This window comes from Prionailurus bengalensis, chromosome B1 (genome assembly GCF_016509475.1).
Source record: "Prionailurus bengalensis isolate Pbe53 chromosome B1, Fcat_Pben_1.1_paternal_pri, whole genome shotgun sequence".
NCBI lineage: Eukaryota > Metazoa > Chordata > Mammalia > Carnivora > Felidae > Prionailurus > Prionailurus bengalensis.
Genome location: NC_057344.1, coordinates 143,565,377 through 143,592,634, shown reverse-complemented (window position 1 = coordinate 143,592,634; position 27,258 = coordinate 143,565,377). Strand labels below are relative to the sequence as shown.

The following is a 27,258-nucleotide window of genomic DNA, read 5'->3' as shown; positions in this document are numbered from 1 at the left end:
TCTCTGCTACCCTCTCTCCCCCATTCCCATTCCCTTCTGTCCTGATTGGTGTTCCTGGCACCGCACCGCCTCCGGGCCAAGCCGAGGTCTCCTCTTCTTCCCTGGCCTCTGGTGCTACCGCTGCTGGGCTGCTCAGCCCCAGCTGTGCTCCAGGAAGTCATCCCTGTAACTGATACACTGCTGTTCTTTCACAGTTGTAGAAAAGCGCCCCCCCCCCTTTTTTTTTAATTTTTTAAGACTTTAAGAATCAAATTTGAATCTGAATCTTTCTTTTTTCTCTTCTGTAGCTTCTTCTTTATGTAACCATCCTGTTGACAAGCCCTACTCTCTCCTAATGGACATAGAGCATTAGAAGAGCAGGAGCTGTCTGTTCACACGTGTTGGGGAAGAGTTACCTCATTTCCACCATCGCCTCCTATTCTTTTAAAGTCTGGGTCAAATATTGCATTGCTGTTTGTACTTGTCAATGTCTGTTTACAAACCACTGCCCATAGTGGTTACTAAAGTGACTCATCACTACCAAAAACAGGAATACTCAATAGTACTTAAAAGGAAATTGAGTGAAAAAAAGAACTTGGGCCAAGACCCAAGATAGCCATGTGTTGGAATCCTCTTGCTTAGCTGTCATGTTCTTGAAGCTGCTGATCTGAGAACTCACGGACTGAAGACAGCGTGTACCCTACTCTGAGGTGGTCACCACCTCCAGGGTCCGCAAACTTGATTTCATGTTAACTCCAGACCTCTCTGTCCCATGAGCAACATTCTGAACAGCCCCATCAGGACCCTCAACCATCAATCAGGTCATAAGATCCGGGCAACATTCTCCTTCCTTTTGTTAGTTTTATGAGTTGTTTTCGAGTTTGGGATTTTTTTTTTTTTTTTAACATTTGATATTGCATGAACAGAGATGGCTACAATTTTTTTATTCGGAGTGTTCTATTGATGCAATGTTTTTATTTTTCAGCTGACCATCTGCCTCTTGAGAGAGAGAAGTGGGCATCCTTCCTTTAAATTCAGGAACCATTGTTGTTTTATTTAACTCTTTTTCTGTTATCTGCATCCCTTATAAGAGTTGTTTTGGGTTTGGGATTCTGTTTTGGAAAAAAAAAAAAATCCAGTTAGCCAGTTCTGTTTTATGTATTGGTTATTCAAACTTAGTTTGGTATCAAAATTATGCCAGTTTTAAGCTCAAGGGGAAATTTAAGTGAAGTTTAAGTCACAGAATTCTGGTTAAGAATCTGTCATCTCAGATACAACCAAAAGATCCCTCTGCTATCACTGGGGTTATGACCTACAAGTCTTAATCATGTTTAAAATGTGCCAGTGTTGGGTAGAGGACTTTTCTGCCTCTGGGACTCACTTTATACTTTAAGGTACCTTAAAATAACTTTCTGGCCCATCCCTGCCTTTCTATGTACTGTGAACCTCCGCTTTACCTTGTTTCCAAAGTTTTTTGTGTCCCAGACCATGGGAACAAACCCCAACAAACTATAAAGCTGTCCCAGACAATCGCTTCAATACAATGGTTCTGATCACATTGTCTTCTCAGTTACCCAGGTGGCTGTCTCTACCATGTCTGTGGAAAAAAGTTTGCTAGAATTCACTTAAAGTACACCCAACCTGCAAACACACACTTCTGCCAGTTGAGGCTGTGGTTTCTAATGCTGACCCAATTGTGAAGGGCTGGAGAGATGGAAGGGCTAGATTACTTTATTAGCAGTCACCTATTAGGGGCACTTTTCCTAATCAAGGGACAACTTCTAAAGTCATTTCTGTTCTAGAGCACGAACATGCATTTAAGTTACCTTATAATTTCATTACTTGTCTATATCTAGTCTTATTTCCATCACTTTTCAGCCCCATGTTAGGAGGACCATGAAAATACTATTGGTGGCACGGGTTGCACTTGGGAGTGTTCTCCATTTAAGAATGGTAACACGTGCTTCTGTGGTGAAATGAAACAACAGTCCCTACCTCTTAAATCATTTGAATCATTTGCTTCTTGGAAAGAGGTTTCTTTAGAGCAATTGGATGAGCACACTGGTGAGAGGCTTTCTTAGAAAGAGACTGTAATTAAATGCAATAAAGTCAAATCCATCTGAGCCATTAAATGATCAAAATATAAATGTCAAGAGCCATCCCCTCCATATTACATTATAATCTGTAAACCTATAAATCTGCTAGTGATGTCACCAGTGGTTTAGGGGTGGAAGGGTAGGTGGCAACTCTTTAACTGATACCAGAGCATGACCTATCAGTTTTGTAAGTTAAACACAAACACCCTATTATGTGGAACCATGTACGTACTAAGAACAGTAATGAGATTTATTTTTAATATTTTGATATGAATTTAACCCTATCAGTCATGTTAAAAATGAATTCTGCATCAGCTGGTAAAGACCTTTTTTTGAGCAATATTTAAAAATCCAAGCAGGTAGTAGTTTGTTGTTTTTTTTTTAAAGTAGAGAAATGTACAGTCTATTGTTGCTATTCCCTTTTTTCTCCCATTTTGGCCAGGTTAGAGGAAACGTGGGGGAACAAGTTATTACAATAGGTTAGCTTCTGTTCAGTGACCTAGGGAAAGCTGACCAGATGCCACCGGTCAAGTGTGCTGTCCTCTCCATTGATTTGGAGTTTTACTTCAGGTGGTTCCTTTTCTCAGGTGTTGAAAAAACTGATAGGTTCTCAAGTTCTCCTGGCTGACCAGTGAAGAGATGTGAAACCATCCCAGGACTAATTATCATCAATAATAAAAATCATTTGCTTATCCCTAGCTAGATTGTCGAAAAGAAAAGCAAGAACTGAGCCAACTGAATGGATTTCCATTGGTAATGGGCTTTTTATTTTTCATTTGGTCTTTTTAAAAATATTACTTGATTTCAGATACAGATTGCCTTCTTGCTTGCTACAAGTGTAGTCTAGATGGTCTACTTGAGATTGGCACATGTATAAAGGAGAGATCTTCTGAATCAGTATTTGCTGAGCTGGAGCAGAAAAAAAATTAACTCATCTTCTCAATATGCTAAGCCAAACTCCCCCCCCCTCCCCCCACCGCCAATCCACTGTATCTACCAAATGAAACTTCCTTCTTAGTTATTGATGGGTTTTTGCCTATTGGCCTAGCTTATAAGTAAACCGTTCTGGATGTCTGAAAAACTACAGAACCTTCACTGTATTTCAATGCTGTTTCTACACCAAACCTTTTGCTTTGCAGATGACTGTCCTTTCCACCCTGGAGACAGACAGTGGTATCAGTGTGGATCCCTTTGAAGATCCTTGCACTTGAGTTCTTAAGACCATGGCATTTAGTCCTTGTGACTGGTACCATCTGGCTTTCAGATCAGTCTCTAGCAAGTAGCTGAAACCCCCTTGGCTATCGAAGGGATTTAATGTGTTGATTTGAAAAGACTAATTGTAGTTTTGCATAGTTGCACTACAAGAAGAAAAGATGAATTGTGAGCCTAGATATTGACTCACCTCCCTTCCCAACCTTCCTAACCTGACAGGTAGCTATACAGAAATGAGATCTCTTGGCTGTCAGTGGAATATTGTTGAAGCACAAATGAAGATCTAACATCTGCCTCAAATCAGTTACTTGCAGTGCTGTGAGTTGAATGGCACTTTGGTCCATGTAGAAACTTTCAAAATTACAGCACCTAGATCAGAGGAGGCAGAGGCTATTATGAGGCTGGCCCCTGTCCCACATTTAAAACAAACAAAAACCCAAAAGTGTGTATGGGGTAGTGCAGAATAATAATTGTTCAAAGAGTCCAACTTAACCATGCCTTCTCTGCCCAATGCTCTTAGAACTGTGAAGGCGCCATTCTAGCACTCCTGCCCTTTATTCACATCCATCCACCCACCTTCCCCACCCTGTCCCTCTCTCTCTTTACAAACACTTTATTCTCTATACTGTACCAGGCCTACATTAGATGCTGGGAATGTAGCCAAACACTATGAATTGCACTTGTCTCTGTATATCTTATGAACACAGCAAGTTTTTGGAGCAAAAGGTAAGCCCTTTCAATGCTAAATTGCTTAAAGACATTGTATTCTGAAAAGCAAAAGCCCTCTCCCCCACCTTGCCCAGATTGCTTTTCATTGATTGCTTAAGGTTGCCCTTCAGTCTGGAGTGTCCTCTTTCCTAACAAAATAAGCTGTTTCTGAGAAATGAGAAACCAGTTCACCGGGCCTATACTTTTCTACTACTCTGCTGTTGTGTAACACATTAAGATCAACAATTCTGGCATTTGATAGGCTATGAAGATTGTACTTTATAGTCAAGACAAAGGGAGAGGTTTTTCCCAGTTCACCCTTAACTCAGAAGCTCCTGGAAACTAAAAATGAATTGTGAGCGCTGCCCAAATTTCTCTGGTAAGATATTCTTGGTTACCTCTTATTACACTTTCCAATAATAAAGGGCTTGCAAGACAAGAGGTCTCTATCCTACACCTGGGTCTTAGGCATATTGGTACATCATAGAAACCATAAACTCGTGGTGAGTGAAAGCTTTAATTCCTTGATGCAATCTATGCTATATAAGCATGTACTTCATCTTTTCTGTCTTAATGAATTTGGTCAAATCAACTCAACTCCAAGCTTGCTGGACTCAAATCCAGCAAGGTTTTGGGGGTTGGCTATTTTCAAGTATTCTCAAACGCATTTCTAGGTTATTTTGCAGGACTAGACAACTCACAAAAATTATGATTAGTTTTGTAAAACTGGTTTTGTTTCTGTTTTTGGTAGGAGACCTGTCGTCACAATCTGCTCCATACCATGGCAGATCTTGGGCATTTCCCCTCAGTCCCAGATACATACACAGGTCTCCTGTGCTTAAATGTGAATTTATAACTGCAAATGATGTTAATGTTTAACAAGAGACAAGTGTTCAACTCCTCACTCTCCTACAGTCAGCCCAAGTGACTCAATTTCTCCCAGATACTTAAAAAGATGTTTTATTTTCCTCGAGGCACCACCTAGTGGCCAAAGCTCAAAACATTTAATAACAGGAAGAGGAGACATTCTATTAACAATTTAAAGGCTAATTTCAAGAAATTTGGAGGTTTCAGAAGTAATTACATTAGACAACGCTTTGTGTTATCAAATATAAAGGGCAAAGGTTTGAGTTAGAAATTGAGCCTTATTAAAAATTCTTAGCTATGTGGCATTAGATAATTCTCTAACCCTCAACTTGCTAATGCAGACCAGGGGTAGGAGTTTTCAGGATGGTTGTGAGACCATCTGGCATAGTATCTTCCCTTTCCACCTGAAAATGTACAAACTACCTTTAGGACAAAGACAAGCTCCTTACCATGTTGGCCTAGCATCAGCAGTCACATTAAGTGAAAGGCCAGTGTTGCTCTGGGCAGTAATGTTCAAGCACGACTTTATTTCAGGAACTCCAGAATGAGTAAATTAGGAAGCTTGAAAATCCAGGTATGTAGAGTACAGCGGACACACATATGTTGTTTCTAACAGAAGAAAATAAATACTACCTGGGAGACAGACACCAATGTCTTAATTCCAACAGTGGAGATGTTAAGCTCTGTCTAATCAGCTCAACTGAGTGAAGAGCTATGCTCTAGCTTCCTTCAAACCAAAGGCAGTGTCAGCAACACTTGAGGCAAATTGGTTTTACCTTTTTACTGGCATTTGGGAACACTCCCCATTCCCAGCCTTCCCCCTCCCCCACACTAATACATCATCTGTGGAAAAAACATTCAATTCTCCACAGATAACTTTATACTCTCAAATTGAACAAAAAATAGCTTCTTCGCTATAGTCTGAATTTCAAGAGGTAGAGCATTCACTTTAACTTTTTCTGTTAAATGAAAGATTGGATAATTTATACCTATTCCCTTGCCTTTGTGGAAGTTTCATGGAATGATAGGCTTTCTAACCACGTGGAGATACCAATTACCCATAAAACTCAAGTTTCCAAATACTGAAAGAATAATTTGTGATGTGATGCCAAGATTTAAGACAAGTAACTTGGGACAGAGTAATGAGCAGGAACATATTCAATGAAAAACTCCATGCTGTTCAAGAATATTGTGCTTTTTCTGTCTCGATCCATGAGTTCAGGCTCCTCAGAGCCAAGAACCCATGGTAGCTCAGGTCTCGAACAGTGAACTGAAAAGCGTGCTCAGGAAGGTCTGGTCCCCTAAGTACCTTCATTTAATTGAACTATGGGCTAACTAGCTTTGAAGCATGAAAGCTGGCAGCCCAACCATCCCAACTCAGTTTCCCAGAAGAACTACCATGTTCTGGGGCACCTGGGTGGCTCAGTCAGTTAAGAGTCTGACTTTGGCTCAGTTTATGATCTCTTGATTCATGAGTTCGAGCCCCACGTTGGGCTCTGTGCTGACGGCTCAGAGCCTGTAGCCTGCTTTGAATTCTGTGTCTCCCTCTCTCTCTGCTGTCCTGCTTGTGTGCACTCTCTCTCCAAAATATTTTTAAAAACACTTTTTTTTAGAAACAATACTATGTTCCAAACTGATTTATCAGTTTTTGGTAAGATTAGAAAACCTCAAAGTCAACTAATTAAAATCTTATTGCCCTCTTATATTCAATCTCTAGTGGCTGGACTAGAAATATTCTAATGTTAGGCTCAGTTTCATCCCTAGCTTGAACATCTGTTAAATGGAGGTAGGGGGGATTAAGTGCCATTTATTTAACAGAAATGGTGAACATGTGTAGTTGTAAATTTCTTAGAGCTCCCCAACGCAGGAGAATTAAGTAACAGACCAGATGAAAATTAGGGTAAGTGTGATTTTTTAAAATGTGTATCTACAAAGCCAATCTCTTGCTATCTTCACCCATAAACAGTTCATGTTTTTAAAACTTCCCTCCCACTGCCTGTACTTACACGGAAGTAAAAGTTTCCCATTTGAATGGATTGCAAGGTTGTGCAGGCAGTCAAACCTTAGTAATTTCAAAGAAGTGGTGACCTAAGAATACTCTTGCTCTGCTAAACAGAACGAAACCAGTGGGCTAAAAATGATGTCATCCAGACATGGGTGTTCTCACAAACCATTCCATCAAATGAAAATTTACTATTTGGAAGGTAAGAAAAAGAGAGAATAGAAAAATTCTTTACGTCAAAACCTACATTCCTCAGTCACATTTAAATCCTGTTTTATTTTCTGTGAGCATATATTTGGGATTTTTGTCCCAATACCAGTGTCTAAGCAATCAGGAACTTGTACCTCTTCACAAGCAGAAAAAAAGTTAAAGATACAAAGGTTAAGGACAACTTTTATTGCTACCAGAGGCTTTTTATCATCAGCACATGGTTCTGACTGCAATACCTTCTTCAGACTGAACAGGGAGCTGAGGATCCAGAAGTCATTAAGAGAAATACAGGGAGGGTGAATAACTTCCATCAAGAAAATCCTAATAGCTTAACATAAATCTAGGGCACTGAATTCAGTTATTACATGTTATAGACCCAAATCATAGAGCTGCCCCGACATCTAGACAGTCTCTCCTACTGATTACAAATGAATGAAAACTGATCAGTTACCAAAAAAAAAAAAAAAAAAAAAAAAAAATCTTAGTTGTTACATGTTTCTTTGGTGAGCACCTGGATACATTAACTTTATCACAAATTCTTTTATATAAATTTCAAAAATGCTTTCAACAAATCGAACCATATCCTAATTACATGCCACTTTTAAGCTTCAATTTAAGAAAAACAAAAATAAAAACAATAATTTTGTTTCCAGACTCCAGGAATTGAAATAAGAAACACAAAATCAATGTGGTAATGTCAGTCCTTTTTCTATTACCACTTCTCATTCATATGGGGCAATTTTAAAGTACCCTTTTGGATTAATTTGAATCATGGATCAAACATGGCTGTCACACTGAAATGAATTTATTCACTAAATTGCTAAAAAATAATTTTGAGGGTTTCCTAATCAGTGGAAGTCAGGCTATAGATCAACATGCATAAAGTTCATTTAGTATTCAATAAACAAGCAAGCAAAAATGAGGAAAATTAAATCAGGATGCTGGTGACAGAGTGTGCTAGCTATGAATTTTGGAACTTAAAACACTTGAATATAAATTTTTGACATGGGGTCAATCTCCATTACATCTTAGCAGAGAAAAGAATGGAACTGACAAATACTAAAAAAATTTAACTTAAAAAAAAATTTGATCTTTTTTGAAGTTTCTAACTTTTTTGGTCTTTAAATGCTTAAATAATGTTGATTATAATTTGCTACCCAAGTAAATGGGTTTTTTTCTGGCTCACTTCAAATCGGCCTGATAAGGTATATAACTTTATAGAACCTTTCCTGGTTTTCCATGTTCCTAATTCCCAGAGTAGTCTACCTTAGTTTGCACTTGAAGGTAACACTTGAAGCTACATGACAGAAACTGGCTGCAAAGGTGGACAAGGAGAAGCATGTCCCTCTTGCCTTGACAGATCGGTGCCACAAACAGAACCCACACTTTCTGAAGCATTATCTTCATTATAGAGCCGTTTGATTCCATCATAGAAGTCATCCACTTCCATTTCCTCTACTTTGCGTTTAGCAGAGGTATGCTTGCACCCACTGGCAGCTGGGAGATGATGGTAGAAGGCTGCTGCACCTCTGACTGGCACTTCTGGTTTGCTGTTGTCCTTGGAGAAATCTAAATCTGGGCCTGGGACAGAGGAGGGATGTAATCTGAACACTCCTTTGTCACAGGTCACCAGGGTGTGCTTGAGGGGACGGTAGACATAAACGGAATTTAGAGGCAGGGAAGACTGCAGAGAAGAAAGGTGATGTGCCACAAGCTCCCGACAGTGGATCAGCTGGGAGCTAGCCATCTGGGCCAGGAAGAAAAAAAAACAAAGGTTGATCATTTAATTAATATGCTGACAGCTTTTCCTCACTGCGCCCTCTGTCCTCCCCAGCTTTGTCTCTCCCCACATCTTCTACTTGAAATTCAGCTATTCCTCCAGTCTACCCATCATCTTCTTAGGGATTATGACCAAATCTGTACTTCTAATGGAAGTCTCTTTGGAACTTTAATTCTGTAACTGCAATTATATGCAACATCTTCATGAAAACAGAAACTATTCTCTTTTGTTCACTGTGTATATGCAATGTCCACTCTTGTCCAGTGTATTCCTCTTGTCTACAGGGCCCTTCACTCCACCCTCTGCTACTTCCAATCTCTTCATGAGGACCAAGGAACAGATAAACACAAAATTCATTAAAAATTTAAGGAAAAAACCAGAGGCACAAAAAAATTTAAGTAAGGGATGGGGACGATCATCTAGCTAAGAATTTAGAACAATTTAAGTATTTTGTTTTTAAAACAGCAAATGAGAATTTTTGACAAATTATATTTTTGTAGAAATTAGCAGGCTTGACAACTTTAAGAAGAAATGTTTTTAATTTGGGGTTTGACTAATTTCTTCTTAACCTTCAGGATAGTTCAGGTATCCTTTCTGAAGCTACCCTTAACTCCTCTTGCCACCACACACCCAAATTCCAGGGCCATCTATATATCTATTTCAACCTGTCATTACACACCACATCGTATTAAAATAATCCATTAAACATTTACTTTTTCCATTACAGACTATAAGCCCCCAAAAGGCAGCCATTGTATCATATTCATTTCTATTCCCAAACTTTCTTTTCTAGCACAGTGACTATAATAGGAGGCTTTCAAGGAGTCCAATTAGTCTCTCTGTCCTCCTTTCCCTGTAATTATAGCTCTAGTTAAAATAATCTTCCTCTAGGCAACATACATTTCTTCCCCTATTCAATTTTTTTAGCGGCACCCCAATGCCTACCAGAAATAAGCTAACCTCTTTAGCTTGGTATAAAGGCTCTCTACAATCTGACCCCAACCCTCTTTTTCAGTCTTTTATTCCCTGACTTATCCCAATTTCTGCCAAACAGGCCTGCTTTCTCTATTCTGTGTAAATCTTGCCCTTTCTTACTTTATCCTTGCTCATCCTGTTTCTACCTGTTAAAAGTGGATTACCAATTCCATCCAGACCTGCTAACTGCCACCACCTCCAGGAAGCCTATTTAAACTATTAACTATCGGGATCACTTTCTTTTTTAAATTTTTTTTTCCAACATTTATTTATTTTTGGGACAGAGAGAGACAGAGCATGAACGGGGGAGGGTCAGAGAGACAGGGAGACACAGAATCAGAAACAGGCTCCAGGCTCTGAGCCATCAGCCCAGAGCCCGACGCGGGGCTCGAACTCACGGACCGCGAGATCATGACCTGGCTGAAGTCGGACGCTTAACCGACTGCGCCACCCAGGCGCCCCCGGGATCACTTTCTAGTCTTGTATATTTTACAAGTATTTTTGGACATTTCTTAACCACATCTTATTTATACCTATATAACCTGCAGTACACAGCATAACTATGTGAGATACCAGAGAGAAAATAAAGTAATATGGTCTGCGATAACAGAAACATATTTGGTCACAATACTATTTTTATCTGTAAGGATATTATTTGTTATGCAGGAAAGCATCAGTGGAAAGAAGAAATCAACAGCAGGTGTTATCACAGTACAAATGTTAAAATGCCTAAAACTGTCAGAAATAATACATGAAAATGACCACTTTTAATATCTACCGTTTTGTTCACTAAATTTTTTCCTAGTTGAAAAGACACTAGGTAACACCTTAAGGGCAAAATACTATTAACTAGTCTTAGAATTTCTTTTCTTCCCTTAAAAGAATTTATAATACTTAAAGATAGTCCCCAACTATTAAGCTTACAACCATAGGCTAGGGCTTATCATGTCTCAGGGATGCAGAACAAGCTGAGTCATGCTAAGAACAGTGGAACAAAAAACACAGAAGAGGAATGGGGCTTTAAAAGTTCTTTAAAGAAAGAGGTACCCTAGCCAATGCTTCAAGAAGCCCACAAAAGAGTGGTAACAGAAATGAAAGACACAAACTGGGAAGTGAAAAAAGGGCTAGAGTATAATACTGTTCTTTAGCAAATGACTAATGCTCGGGGGCCCACAAAAGTATCACAAATACTCTAATGCCTTGGCCATGGGGCATAATACCATAGCAGAATCCTGAAAAGTAGAGTTCATATAGATGCTACTGGTTTGAAAAAAGACATGTATTTCAAGTAAAAGGAAGACTATGCCACTATAATTTTTCTCTGTGGAAAAATTAATAGATTTTAATAGAACATTACACAGTTGACCCTTGAACAACATGGGGCAGTTGTGGGCACCAACCCCCAAAGTTGAAAATCTGCATCTAACTTTCAACTCCCCAAAACTTTATTAACAGCCTACTGTTGACCAGAAGCCTTACCAATAACATAATAGTTGATAAGCACATATTTTGTGTATGCATTATACACTTACAATAAAGATGGAGAAAAGAAAATGTTAAGGAAATCGTAAGACATATTTATAAAAGCATACTGTAAAAAAATCCATTTATAACTGGACCCATGCAGTTCAAACCTGTGTTGTTCAAGAGTCAACTGTATTTTAGAAAATGACAGAGCTAGAAAGACATTATTCAAACCAATACCATCTATATGAACTCTATTTCATCCAACTAAATCCTTTTTCCAAAATAACCTATCAAAAGAAATTCCTTCTAATTTACTACCTGAATTTGTTCTACTTAAGAGTATGACCCTTGCTGAGATCCAGTGGAGGAAACAAAACAAGCACATAAACTGGAATTACTACAACTTCATACACCAGACAAGTCCTCTAATGAAACAGTTTTAAAGTGAACTCATTCTAATTGTAGGATGTTAAGAGAACATCTATTGTTGTTTTTCATGACTACGTTCACAGACTTCAAATACGGTAAACATTTTTAAGTATCGCTTGCTAAGGAAACAAACACAACTGTAATGTAGCTCACCAAGGAAGGTGGGGCAATTATAGGGCAGACATCCAGATGGGAAAGGGGCGAAGAATACCATCACATAAATGATAGGTTCTGAAGGACCCATGTTTGGTGGACAGCATGAAGGACTGAAAACATCTGCTGCAGCAGTCTGATCTTAGGCACCTTAAAGAAGAACTGGGAGATCTGGTGAGGAAGGCCTGCTTCTTTAATTCCCTACTCTAGTTAAAAAAAAAAAAAATTTATTTTTTTTTTATTATTTATTATTTATTATTTTTTTTTTTGAGAGAGAGAGAGAGAGGGAGACACAGAATCTGAAGCAGGCTCCAGGGCCTGAGCTGTCAGCACAGAGCCTGACACCAGGCTCCAACCCACAAATCACAAGATCATGACCCGGGCTAAAAGCTGGACCCTCAACCAACTTAGCCACCCAGGCACCACATAACTCCCTCCTCTAGTTTTAAACTACTGGAGAGAACATCAACTGTGACTACTGCTTGGCTAGGGACTAGGAAGACCACCACACTCTTTCAGCAAAGTTAACATCCTGAGATTCTCAAAGGTGGGCCACATCAGTCAGAAAGAGGAAGATGTGAGTACAGCTACAGAAGTAGGGCAATGAAAAAAGGGGTTAAGAGAAAGAGGTTTGGCCATCTCAAAATGGCGACCAACATGTAGCTAAGAGGCAGGGGTGGTCAACTAGGAGGGAACTGGGAGGTCAACTAGGCTTGCCTTTCAAACTAGGGAAACTTTGTCTGAATTCCAGAGGGAACAAAGGCAGAGCCAGTGACAGTGGCTCCCGCACAGCATGAGGTATTTAGGATAAAAATCAGCAGTCCTCTCAAACCAGGATACTGGGAAACATGTTATATAAGTAATTCTGGCATGGTCTCACCAATACTCCACAAAAATTTCCTATACTAGACCCAAGAATCCAGGAGGAATATTTATTTGAACACATCTAATTACAAAGATATTAGACCTCGTATTCCTACCTAAACACAAATGAACTTAGCAAACATAGCACTGAGCCTTCAAGAATCCAGATCCACTAGGTTTAGGCCACATATGTTGGCTATCAGTCCCAGCTGGTTTTAGATAACTGTTAAGACCAAGTACCAAAATCTCAAGTGCTGTGACATTGTTTTTATCTTCTCCATTAGAATTTGAATACTACACGGGGCAGAACGTTTTTTTTTGTTTTTTTACAACTACTGTATTCCCAGTGCCTAGATCACAGATTTTCCAGTAAAAGTCTGTGGAATATAACTATTTATGTATGTATAAGAAAATTAAACACTGGTTTTCAAACTATATCCAAACAATATGCAGAAGGGAAGGGGCCATGTTCAGACTCTGCATCCAACAGGTCTCTGCCCCAAATACATATTACAAAGAAATACTTTCCTACCTTACATTCTGGGATTGTGTGTACAAGATTTTACTGGAGTCAAGGGAAGGATTCCAGTTCTAAAAGAAATTCTGAAAACCACTGAACTAAATCTTTAAGGTTTGTATGGACAAAGCATTGGTCCTTTACTAAGTAGTCCTGTGGGTCTCTGAGAAAGTACCAAGTACGCTGAACTGCAGATTTAAAATAAAGGAGTTGAATGGAATTTCTAAGAATATCCCTTCAAATTCCAAGAATTCCAAGTCTATAATACTACTTCAGTAAAAAAGGAACAAGTTTCAATGAACATTTTCTTAACACAAAACACCAGAAGACTTATGAAAGAGAATAAGCATATTTTCCAGTGTTTTTTAGAAACAAACTCTCAAAGCTACAGAATACATACACTATTTATAACATTCTTATTATTTATGCTTCAAAGTCCGTCCTTTCTTTGTGACAGTAACAGTTCATATAACAACTTTTCCTGTACTAGCTTTGGGAATTAGCACAGAGATCAAGTCAGAGCATTTAAAGATGTCATTTGTCCCAATAAAAAAATGAAAAATGAAATGTAGAGGTTTTCTATTAATGTCCCATACCCCACTTCCATAGTCTAATGTAAATGACTAACATTCAACTTCACTTTCCAATACAATAGATAAGCAAAGTAAATTTCCTGTACCACACTATTCTCTTCTGATTTGTGATAGTTTCTAAAAATTCTCACTAAATATCAACTATCTCCTAGAATCTACTTTCACTATAGCATTCATTTCAATGGAAAGAAATACTTTTCAATTATAACAATCTAAGGTACGCTAGAAGAACTTATCTCAGGGTGCCTGGGTGGCTCAATCAGTTAAGCATCCGACTTCAACTCAGGTCACGATGTCATAAGTTCATGGTTCGAGCCCCATGTCGGGCTCTGCTGACAAACAGCTCAGGGCCTAGAGCCTGCTGCAGATTCTGTGTCTCCCTCTCTCTCTGTCCCTCCCCTGCTCACGCTCTGTCTCTGTCTCTCTCTCTCTCAAAAATAAACTAACGTTAAAAAAAAAAAAATTGAAGAAAAAAAAATTTCTCTCCTGTAAAGGAGAAACAGCCTGTGTTTCTAACTAACATCTCATGTGCCTATCTATCCCAGGGATATAGAACAAGCTGACCCATGCTAAAAACTAAATAAAACAAAAGAGGAATGGGCCTCTAGCTAATATACTGTGTTGATCACCAACCTTTTATGAAAAGACCCTCAATCCTTCTCTGCTCACAGACTAGGGCCTAAAAGTTTCAGAGCTAAGAGGTAGCACTGAGGTATTTTTATGTCTGCTAACTTTTACAGTTCATATCTATGACATCAATTATAAGCATCTTACAAAACGCCAAATTCAAGTATTATTCTCATTTTTCTTTAATAGTATTCTAAGTTTTATTAGTTCAATAACTGAAGCTCTTTGCTAAGACTAGTTTTTTTATTATAAAATATAATTACTTTAGCTCAGAATTTAAGTCTCTTCTCTAAATAAAATCCAATAAAATATATCAGAATAACTACCAAATAAGAATAAATAAGGACATATAAAGGGAAAGTGAATTCATAAGTCTTTTATGGACTCAGTTGGCAGAGGAGTATGGTTTGCAGATCTAAACTTTACATTCTATTGGGTGACATAAGATTATTCAAAGCATTTGCTAACATATAGTACCATTACTAACTATCCATTTGAGAATTTTCTCCATTAAAACTCTTACATTTTATATAGATAGTTGACAAAAAATTTAACTGGCCTGTAAAATTTTACACCAATTTGCAGATAGAAGTGATTGACTAATTTTAGGCAATAATAGGAACTACCAGGACAAAACCTCTTTCAGAAAGTTAGCTTCTACTTGACAAAGTCTAGTACAAATACTTTACTTTCTAGTCAATTATTTGCTTGTCTAAAAAGCAAACTTCTTGCCATTTATGTTTTTGATTTTTACAAAATAAGCGAAGTATAGAAGTACTATGGTGAAACCTACAAATATAGCTAAGAAGGTTCTTCGTACAAAACTAAAGGACAATATATTATAGAGAATCTTATTTGTCAAGATTCTTAAAAATTTAAGTAACTTAGAAGGGTTGAAAAGAAGCAAAAAAAAAGACTAAGCTTTACAAGAGAAGAAAGTTCACCTAGCCCGTAAGTTTGAAGTGTGTATTACTTTACTCTTGTCTCCTCTTAAAACCAGTTTGCCATTATAAGATTAGAAATGTCTCTTAGTTTTATAGTCATCTAGCAACCCTACGTATCCCAATGAGAGCTGAACTTAAAATGAACACTTAATTTGATTGGCACCTACCTGTGCTTTCTGAAGCAGTTCAATTGTAAGAGGAAGCCAATCAGGAATAAGTTTCTCCATTTCCAAACTAACCATGGCCAGAGCAAGCATGGATCCTTTGAATTGCAGAAGTTGGTTGCAGGCCATACAATGAAGGAGTTGCTTGGTAAGGACTGCCAAATGTTGAGATGGGCTCAGTTTGGGCAAACTGAAAAGTAACTGAGGCCTAGCTGACACTGCAATGGCATGGAACTGAAAAGAAATCGTAAGAACATCATACTAGTTTTATTTTAAGTTTTAGGTAAATTATGCACAGAAACTGATATAACCTCAGGTATTACTCAATTTCTTAAGTCTGTAGTTTTAGTTTCATGTAATTTGACATATATGTTAATTTCCCAGTTTTCCTTGGTTATCTATAATTTTTCTTTTCCTAAAAATCACAACAAAAAAAAAAAATGAGTGGGCAATCTACTTTCTAGGTTACTAAAACAAGACTACATATTCAAATAAAAATCTGAGAGAATCAGGTATACTTACAATGTGAAGAAAATCCAATGGCGTAGCTGTGTGAAGATCCCAATTCAACTTATCCAGAATAATTCTCTCCATCCTCAGAATTTCAGATGAAGAACATCCACAGAAACTGTCTCTTGCCAACACCTTTAATACTGGAATTCTCTGTCAAAAGCAAAGAGGAACACGGCAGGGCAAGAGGACAGAAAAAAATAAGCTAATTTTCAATTTTTGTTCAGATAAATAGAAAGCAAGCTAATAAATCGAGAGAAATTTTCAAGAAAAAGACATAACTAATCTTTAAAGGAAAATATTTACCTCATCCTCCTCAACAGTCTTGGCAGCTAGGAAAAAACAGCTGATTGCAATACAACTCAAGTATTTTGGGTGGGCCTAAAATTTTGAAGAGGAGAAAAAAGCAACTTCAGTGATTTTTCAAAAAGTTGTAAGAGTTTGTTAAAAAAAAAAAACCAAACAAACAAAACTAGATATACAGGTGAGACAGTATGCACAAAATTCTAGGAATAATTAATCTGATTCCCACCCATTGTTTTCTAAGACCAGGACCAACTTTTTTAACTTCACAACCCTAGCCATATTATATTCTATGAAAATACTATACTACATTGCTAGAAATTCAACCAATGCTAGTTAGCTAAAGTTAAATTTCTATCCAGCAAAAAAGAATTTAATTTTAGAAGACAATTTTTTATTTAATAAAGTTCCAAAAATTAACTCTTTGTACATGTGTGTATTTTTTGAGCTAATTTTAATCTTACTCTCTTTACCTGTCACGTCAGTAATATTAACATACTAGATGTTAGGAGAATTAAACCAAAGAATATAAAAAAAAAGACTATAAACACATTCCAAATGCTTTAAAAATTATAGGTTGGCAGATGAATAGAAATTTTCTAATTAAGTGTCCACAAAAACAAGTGTGTATTGTGTGTGTGTGTATATATACATATATACATATTCATATATTCATATGTATATGCATCATATACATATATACATATACATATATTCAAGTTCCATAAGAAAGGTTCCTAAATACATACAGAATCAATTAGTAGGGGGGAAATCTTTCTAAAGTGTTTAACACACATAGGAGGGCTTGAATTTGCCTGTTTTCCTGATCTATGATAAGGTAGGCCTACTTTCTATCTTATTGGTAGTATAAGAGTTTGCCAACCCAGCATCAGAATACAGTTTCAAATAACCAGGACAATTAAGTCCAATTATACTGAATGACACAGAAGTTATGTAACATAAATAAGCCCTGTTTTGACATTTATTTTATACTCAAATATTACATTCCTGTGAAATTATGGAAATCTTCAGGTAACCTGAGGCAGCTTTGACTAACTTATTTAATAAACACGCCAGTGACCACTGCCTTCAAGTGGCATACTGTCTAGAACCTTCTAGTCCTCTGCCTACATGAAAAATAACAGCTGGTTCAAAACTATCAACATTTTTAGATAATCATTAATATTAATCAGAATATTATGATTTAGAAAGCACTTCCAAAAATATTGTCATGTCTATTATGTCTCAGCAGTTAAGGGACATCACACAAGCGATATAGGAAGTGAAGGCAGATCTTGTAGCTAAGACCATTTTCCAGGCTCCCTTATCTCCCCAAGTATACAACAGACCAAATCCTTGAGGTAATCAGAGTTCACTACAAAGAAGAGCCCAATAGTTAACAACTTTAGGTTAGGTAATGCAACCCTTAAATCAAGGGCACCAATAAATTTTATAATAAAAAGAATCCCAATAGCAAGTGTGATTTTTTTTTTTTTTTTTAAAGAAACAGTAGTTCTCACTCCTGGATGTACACATCAGAATCATCTGTGCAGTTTGTTTTGTTTCTTTAAATACAGACATCCAGATATCACCAACTAGAGATTCAGATTCAGAAGCTAAATAGGGCTCAGGGTTCATACTTGTTTAAAAAATTTAAGTTTATTTAAGTAATCTCTACACCCAAAGTAGGGCTCAAACTCATAAGCCCAAGATCAAGAGCTGCACACTCTTCCAACTGAGCCAGCCAGGTGCCCCATCAGGGTCCATACTTTTCAAGAGCTACGTAGCATTTTCTTCTGCACAGCTAGGATTGAGGCTCCATTCATTGCTGCAGCCTTGTATGGTCTGCTTTTATTTAAAACATGAATACATATTTCAACACAGATTAACCATCTAAGAGAATCTTATGCTAATGACAGGACCCATTAAATAAGAAACATGAAAATAATGACATTATACTTGGCAACATTCTCTCACTGATCCAGAAACTCCCCCAAATTTGTTTAAAATGTTCAATAGTAAGGTAAGAACCTTTTCTGTGACAGAAGCTACATTAAGGTTATTAATAATTTGTGAAGAACATAAAAATCAAGAAAGGACACTATCTTTCTCTGTAAGGGAGGTTAGCTATAGTAGGGGGAATGTGAGGGGGGGACTTGATACAGAGATAAAAGTAGACATCTCAGATTACCTACATTTCAGGCAATTAGTATCATTATAATTAAAAATTCTTTAAGTCTCTTAAGAGTACAAGTGTGAAACTTTATAAAAAGGTAACTGAGTGGCCATCCAAATTCTTCCACTGGCTTCTATTTTTTATAACAAAGAGTACAGCATCCCCGACACTGAATTCGTAGTTCCCCCAACTTACATATTCCTAGGCATACAAATGACAACAAATGATTTACTCTTCTACTTTTTCATGCCTTGCCATTAAATGAATGCTGTATTTCTGATTTAAATCAATTGAGGGCCTACTATGACAAATTTCACATAATATAGCCAATGATATATTACACCAACAGGGACAATATAAACTTCTTTATGTATTTTTGTATGCTGTCATTCAACAAAAATATAACAAACTTGTTTTACGTTGTTCATCTTGTTATACTCCAAATGTATGCCTCTAGAATGTATTTATATATTTTCAAAACACTACACAATATGGATATTCAATAAATAAAGAAAAAAATGTGCAATAGGCTTATACTTTTCTAGTCTAGTTCACTGTCCACTTCTAGTACACCAATGTGTTAAAAGACAACGTTCTGCTGATATACGGTATTTAAAATCAGGAAATAAAAAATTTCACAGGTTAAGTATAAGTTATGAATACTTGTAGCAAAAAGAAAATTACAGAATTAGAAATATTTCCAAAAATTTAAAGCAATGGCAAAAAACATCATGTCTTAATAGGCACATATACCATTTCCAGGAAGGTTTTCCACTCTTTTTCACTTTCCAGAATGTTTACTAATTGCCCCTGGTTTAGCATATAAACCCTCAAACAAGAGGTTGTGTTTAACTGTATCCTAAAATATTTACCTTTACAGTAGCTAAAAACCTGTCCAAAAGACTGCTAGCCAAAGCAAATGTTTCTGGGTAAAGGTTGAATTGGTACTTGAGTTTGGCCAGCCACTGAATCACTTCATCTCTCTGGGATGGAGAAACATTCTATAAGGGAACAAGTAAAAGAGAAAGAGAAAAAAAAAAAAAAGAGAGAGAACAAGTGAAGTTCCAAGTTACCATCAAGAATGAATTCTCTCTTATAAAAGGTTAGCAAATGCAATGGAATACATTTAGATGTTAAAAATGTTAACTTTACTCAAAATCTATCAAGCTTGAGATGAATGAAGATAAAATGTTATTTACTGATCATAGCATTTATTATCAATATCCACCAGTCTCTTTTTCTTTATTAAATAATCTTCATTATGTCATTTCACCATATACTTATACTTCAATTAATCTAAGGTGTTCAGGGAACATATAAGACTTTAAAAGTTTAGGTATCACTATTATCAACTGATAGTAACTTTGGAATTAAGTTTCCCAATTCTAGAGAATAAGAAAATACAGGGAATTTCTTTCTAAGGCAGCAAATAGCCATTAAACCATCTTAGGAAATACAAATGGAGTATGGTAATAGGATAATAGCCCATTAAAATTAAAACTAAAATCAACAAGAATAAATGAAAGATACCAGTGACAACAAATGAATTACAAATTTAAAGATCACAGAAGAATACTGAAGAGAAAATCACCTGAATTAATTTACCAATGGAGATATTACTACACAAACATATAATGTTAATGCTTCCTATATATTATTTTAAACTGCTTTATAGGCTTAATTTTTAGATGGTATACACTTTAAAGTAATTATTATTTAGGTAACTTTACCCTTGAGTTTTGCAGGCCCCACAAAAAAAATAAATAAAACCTAATACTTATAATAAACGAAATAGATCTGTAAGTACTACTTCTGCCAGGTAAACACAACAAAGTACAGAAATGACTGTGATTAGTGGAAAAAAGTATTTTTAGTAAGTGAGGGTTCCAGACAAGTAAAGGTTTAATCCTTAACCCAGATTATAAAGCACTGCAGTCTTTATAATCATAACCATTTTAGATGGAAAGCTTTTAAAATATATTATTTATCTAATTCCTTAGAAAGTAGAGAGGTCATAGCTTAAACCTTTTTCCTGATTACTCTGGGTCAATTTTATGAAATTAATTCTTATAGCACAGAAAGATACATTAAGAGCTATTAAAACATGGAGGGCTGGGGTGCCTGGGTGGCTGAGTCAGTTGAGCGTCTGACTTCGGCTCAGGTCATGATCTTGGCAGTTTGTGAATTTGAGCCCCACTTCGGGCTCTGTGGTAACAGCTCAGAGCCTGGAGCCTGCTTTGGATTCTGTGTCTCCTCCTCTGTCTGCCCCTCCTATGCTCATGCTCTGTCTCTCAATAATAAATAAACATTAAAAAAAAATTTTTTTTTTTAAACATGGAGGGCTGTATATCTTAACAACTTTATCTCCTCCAAGTTTAAGTTGGAATTTCTCTCTCTCCCTCCTCCTGGCTTTCTTTAGTCTTGTGAGAAATACATGACTTGGTGTTCATTAAAATCTCTGCCATTGAACTGGCTAGCCAATTTCTCATTTTTTTTTCCAACTTCTCTGTCACTTTTCACTTTGGCACAACATAGTAAAGTGTTTCTTAGTGTGGGTCAAACCAACTAATCACACTTATTTTCATTTTTACATCTAACTCTAAACCCAGTTTTAGCTGGTATTTTAGAAGATTAACTGCCATATCTACCTTCTGGTCAACTCCTTTTGTCAATAAAGAATGACCCTAGAATACTACACAAGAAATATGGACAAGAAAATGAGATAAAAATGGTTTACAACCTCTCATGTTAACATCTCACCACCAAACTGGTGTTGAGACTAAGACCAATAATCTGAAAACATCTGACAATCAAAACATTTAATTCAGTTCATACTAATAAACATTTAGTGTCTATGATATGACAGGTCCTGGGAATACAATGATGAATAAAAAAACTTCCTATTTAAACTCTGAAACTTAAAGTCTCATGGTGAGGCAAACTTAAGAAAATATCAATCAACTATGATTAGCGTAAAAGAGAGGTATGTACGAGGCACTAAGGGAGCATACTGGAAGGGCACTTGGTCCTGTGTGGAGGTAGAATGAAAGCTTCTTATAAGAGACAACAACACATCTGCATCTTAAAAGTGAGGAAACAATATGATCATTTTAAAGACACGGAAAAGAGCTGTTTTTTTAAGCCTGTGAACTTTACTCTGAAGCACAGGAATGAGTTAACGCAGAGGAAATAACCTATTGTTAAGCTCTTCTGAATTACAAATTAAATCAAGGTGGGTGAAAAAGACTGCTAGAAACAGATACTCTGAGAATCAGTGGTATAATGCCACTGATCAAAAAGAAACATAAGGCAGTTCATGAAACTGAAGCTATGGGCTTGACAGGTTCTGGGTGCATAGAGTAGCAAGGGAATTTATATCCTGCACAGACTATTGTCCAACATGACAGAGGAAACTGGAGTTAGGCTATTAGAACCAGGAGCTTCAATTCTCTCTCAAAGAGTCTTCAAAAAGGTGGCAAAACATTATCATCTGGAGCTGTAGCTTCTTGAGAAAGGCGAGAGGAAGCAGACACAGACTGACAGCTAGGCCCTGAGTCAAAAAGCAGTTAGCATAGTCACTGGTTATATCATTTTCCACAGAGCCCTCAGGTGCTACTTTAAGAACTAGTTCCGGTCTAGGGGTTCCCTGAGAGCCAAATGAAGGCAGTCACGATACTTGTATATGGAAAGACTTAAGCATTCAAGAGAAATTAAATTCCTACCAAGATGAGCTTTTATCTAAAATGCCAAAACAGAAAAGTAATGTTAAGCAAGCCATCCAAACAAATCAATGACATGGAAATACATGCATGCAAGGAGAAACAGATGGTGACAGAATCTGATGGAACTGGGGAGGTTTTAGGGAGGTGAAAGAACAATGATCTAGAGTATCAATGAAAGAACAAAGACACCATTAATTCCACCTTCAGCTCAGATATCTACACAATGGGGATAGAGGAGAAAAAGATCCCTAACTCATAAATTATATTACATAGTGTGTTTATTTGGTATTTTTGACATTAAACAGATAACACAAACGTATAACTGTAAGAAGTGCCACAAAAGATGAACATAATGTGCTATAAGAGTATGTAACATAGGAAACATGGTTATATAGATTTCATATCGTAGCTATAAAACTAAATGTAGAAACAGAATGCAAAAGGCACTTAAAATACTAGTTTTGTTCTTTCCACTTCTAAAAATACCTGATGCTCTAGTGATCCCAGAAAAAATTTACAAAATATTACATATAATTTTTAAACCAAGTATAATACAACTAGTTATAAAAGGGATCATAACAGGATCTTTAGACTTTACATCTTATATTAAAATTTGGGAACAGAGCCAAGAAAGCATTCCTGCATGGCTAGTATTAATATCACTAGTCAAAATTAACAAAAATAACAACTACAACAAAAAACTCACAAAAGGTAACAGTTTAAGACTCACTCTTAGGGAAGTTGTACTAACATCACTTTTTCAAATCGATTCAAGCATGTACTTATGAAACAGTAATATTATTAGGATAGCTCTAGAAAAATTAAGTTCTGTGTCTAAATAATCCCATTCAGAAGGAAGGACAGAAGGAAGAAAGGAAAGCAGAACTGCCTGCCCACCGCAGATAGTACTTCTTGATCAAGGGATGTTTTCTTTTCCGTGGATTCCTCAAATAGGGTTAAGAGTGTTCAGTTCATTGGTTAACAACCAATCCTCAAGAGAATTTATAATGCATTGATTCAACCTGGTAAAACATAGGGCTTTATATTTCACATGTTACATTCTGATCATTAAAATACAAATCCTCCCCAGCTTTAAACTCTAAAAGGCTCACCATTACCTAAAAGATTAAGTACAATCCCCCAGGCATGGCATACAAATCCCTATGATCTACCTCTCCAGCCTCACTCACCTTCCATCTCTTTCTGCCTTAAAATTCATACTGTAAGGATAGCACTTGTATATTTATAGTCCTTCCATGCTTCTGCCATGCTATTTTATTATATCACTGCTCCTCTGTTCATACTGTTCCCTCTGGTTGGAACACACCCCTTCTCTTTTACCTGTCCTATTATTTATCCTTGAAGAGCTATTTCAATGGTCACTCCTCACTACACTTTTCCTAGTAACTCTAGTTGAGCAAAGTACTTTCCTCTGCTCCCACAGCCTCTCCTGTCACATCTCTAAAGTTCAACATTAAGAAAAGTTACATTTCTGCTTTACGCTATGACAGATTAGGTAATAACCTACAGTCCAGCGGAGAACTAGAAAAGCTATTAACCACCACCACCACCACCACCACCACCACCACCACCACCACCTGTTTTGAAGTCATCAGAACTTCTAGGACCACCAGGCTTTGCAGATCTAAGATCCTGGATGTGAGGTACAGGTATCCTCAAATTTCAAAAGTCCATGTTATGTCACTTAGCTTTTACTGAAAATCTACATTAGTACATGAAAAACTCTGAAGAGAATTTTCACTTTTACGAAAAAAGGCAAAAAGTAAACACAGCATTCAGCACTTGTTTTGCAACAAGATGTTAAGGAGATGGTGATGGCACACCCAGAGCAGCAGATCGGTACTGCCAATCTCCTTTCCCCAGAACTACACTCAGTATCTCAGCATCAAGCCACCATGGCTTTGAACATTGTCTGTGAGCATCAGTACTATCCTGAGTTACTTTGTCCATCTGTTAGCAAGATGTGTCCTAAGGTATCAGAAAAGCCAAACAGATGGTTTAGGAACACTCAAAAAATTTCCCTGATAAGTTAATGGTAATTGTTTCTTCACTTTACAACATTTCAGCTTACAAAAGTTTTCACAGGAGTGCTCTATTCACTTTTGAATATGGGGAAACCTTAAACGAGAGGAATCAATATTCTATAGTAGTTTTCCTTCAGGGCATCTGCCCCTCCTGTGAGTATGCCAAAAAACTGAGTATGGGCAAGGAAACCTAGAGAGCTTTTGAGGCTTTTATAGGGCTAGAGACAAAATATGGAGACTTGAGGAGCCAAGAACCTAGAGGGACAGGGAGGGTCAGAGAACTAAATGTGACACTCAGTTGATTTCCCCCTTAATTTTGAAATTAAATTTTATTATTTATTTATTTTGAGAGAACTAGAGAGCACATGGGGGATAGGCAACAGAGGGAGAAAGAATCCCAAGCAGGCTCTGCACTATTAGTGCACTAATAGTGCAGAGCCTGACATGGACCTGAACTCATGAACCATGAGATCATGACCTGAGCAGAAACCAAAAACAGGACTCTTAACTGAGCCACCCAAGAATCCCTTGAATGAAATTCTGAAGTTGGGAAAGATAGAGATGTAAGAAGCTAAGCAAAAGCCTCTGAAAAGGAAGAATGAGTTCAGCACCCTTCAGCAACCTCCCAAGTTCTCAGGTGGAATTCTTGGTTACACTCTAGGAGGGGGGCAAACCAGAGGCAGATGAAGCCATACCCAACTGCTGCCCAGACTTCAATCAGCACCATCTCTGACTGGGTTAAAGTGATTCATCTCCTACTCAGTTTGCCCACCAAAAAAAGACTGAACCCTTCTGTAACAAGAAAACATCTAGAGCCTTTACAATTTTTCATAATGTTCAGCATCCAATTAAAAATTATTTGGTATGCTATATACTATAATGCTAAGCAAAGTCAGTCAGAGAAAGGCAAATACCATATGATTTCACTCATATGTGGGATTTAAGAAATGGAACAAACGAACAAAAGGGGAGAAAAAGAGAGAGACACACAAACCAAGAAATAGACTCTACTACAGAGAACAAGTTGATGGTTGCCAGAGGGGAGGATGGTGGGGGGGAATGGGTGAAATAGGTGAAAGGGATTAAGAATACACTTATCTTGATGAGCACTGAGTAAGGAATAGATACACTGAATCACTATATTGTACATCTGGACTCTAATATAACACTGTATGTTAACAATACTGGAATTAAAATTAAAAACTTAATTAAGAAAAATTAAGGAGGTATGATAAAAGAACGAAGTGACCAAAAACCAAGAGAAAAAAGGGATAACAACAAAAAGACCTAGATCTTTGAATTATCAGAAAAGGACTTAAGGGACACGTGGGTGGCTCAGTGAGCTGAACATCCAACTCTTGGTTTCAGTTCAGGGCATGATCTCGTGGTTCATGGGATAGGGCCCCACATCAGGCTCTGTGCTGACAGTGCAGAGCCTCTGCTTGGGATTCTCTCTCTTCCTCTCTCTCTGCCCCTCCCCTGCTCGTGCTCTCTTTCAAAATAAATAAATAAACATTTTTAAAAAAAGGAAAAAAGGACTTAATATACAAGAAAATAGAGGAAAAGCAGGAAAATAGATGAAAAAATGAAGAATTTCACTAGAAAAATGATACCTATAAAAAAAATCCAAAAGGAAATTCTAGAACTAAAAAATATAGTAACTGAAATTAAGAACCCCATGAGGCAAATGAGACATGGTTGAACAACTACACCTCAAGGAAACCTTAATTTTAAATGTGTATCTTAAAATAGAAGAATCAATTTTTTAAGCATCTACTTCAAGAAAAGAACAGCAAATTACACAAAGGTAACAGAAGCAAGAAATGAAAAAAAGAGCAAAACTTAAAAAGAAAACACATGTGTGGGGTGCCTGGGTGGCTCAGGCATCCAACTCGACCTCAGCTCAGGTCTGGATGCCACAGTCTTGAGTTCAAGCCCCACACTGGGTTCTGTGCTGGGTGGGAAGCCTACTTAAAAAAAAAAAAAAAAAAAAAAAAGCAAATGTACAACAGGGAATATCAACAGAACTAAAAGACTAATCCACAGATCTCTAGAAACACTAATCAAAAAAAAAGCACAAATCACTAAGTAAATGAAAAAAGAACACCATTATGAACTTTTTCAATGTTAAAAAGATATTATAGGGCTGCCTGGGTGGCTCAGCTGGTTGAGCGTCTGACTCTTGATTTACACTCAGGTCATGATCTCATGGTTGTGAGATCAACTCACATGTGGGGGGCTCTGTGCTGGGCATGGAGCCTGCTTACAATTCTCTCTCTCTCTCTCTCTCTCTCTCTCTCTCTCTGCCCCTCCCCTGCTCATGTGTGCACTCTCTCTACCTTTAAAAAAAAGAAACATGATATTAAACAACTTTACACAAATAATTTGACAATTTAAATGAAATAAATGAATTCCTTGAAAAACACAGTTTACAAAACTAAGATTTAAATGAAGACCTGATTAGTCTCACATTTACCAAAGAAATTGAATTATTTAATACTTTCCCACAAATAAATCTCTAGGCCCCCAGTGGAACCTGCCAACCTTTAAGAAAGAAATAACACCGACCTAAACAAATTGAGAGAGAGCATTTTTTTTTTAAAAAAGCAGGAACACTTCCCAATTCACTTTACAAAGCCAGCATACTTTATTATGAAAACCTGACAAAAGGCATTACAAACCAATCTTACCCATGAACATAAATGCAATATTCCTAAGCAAACTTAACAAAATCCAATGATGTAAAAAACCTTAACACCTATTTAGAAAAAAATCTCTTGACAAATTAAGGGAGATAATCTTCCTAATCTGATCAAGATGACCTAAAGAATATATAACAAATATTATACATAATGGTGAAATACTCAAAACTTTCCCCTCAAACTAAAACTGAGACAAAGATACTTGCTACTTAT

At 37.0% G+C, this 27,258-nt stretch overlaps 2 protein-coding genes across 6 annotated transcripts in view; one reads left to right on the top strand and one right to left on the bottom strand.

The window, feature by feature from the left end:
- SEPTIN11 (septin 11) overlaps positions 1–7,576 on the top strand; it is a 95,794-nt gene extending 88,218 nt beyond the window's left edge. For 3 of the 4 annotated variants that reach the window (XR_006296167.1, XM_043572420.1, XM_043572417.1), the window contains one exon: positions 965–7,576. Coding sequence is in view for 2 of the 4 variants with exons in the window: in XM_043572420.1 (XP_043428355.1) it covers positions 965–968 (4 nt within the window). In the remaining 2 variants the exon portion in view is untranslated. Of the gene's footprint in view, positions 1–287 lie in introns of all 4 variants that reach the window. The other variant, XM_043572419.1, reaches the window with a different exon arrangement.
- CCNI (cyclin I) overlaps positions 7,246–27,258 on the bottom strand; it is a 36,190-nt gene continuing 16,177 nt past the window's right edge. For both annotated transcript variants that reach the window (XM_043572422.1, XM_043572423.1), the window contains 5 exons: positions 19,449–19,577; positions 16,404–16,478; positions 16,110–16,250; positions 15,591–15,821; positions 7,246–8,821 (listed from right to left, as the gene is read on the bottom strand). In XM_043572422.1, the coding sequence (XP_043428357.1) occupies positions 8,372–8,821; positions 15,591–15,821; positions 16,110–16,250; positions 16,404–16,478; positions 19,449–19,577 (1,026 nt within the window). In that variant the 3' untranslated portion in view covers positions 7,246–8,371. The remainder of the gene's footprint in view (positions 8,822–15,590; positions 15,822–16,109; positions 16,251–16,403; positions 16,479–19,448; positions 19,578–27,258) is intronic.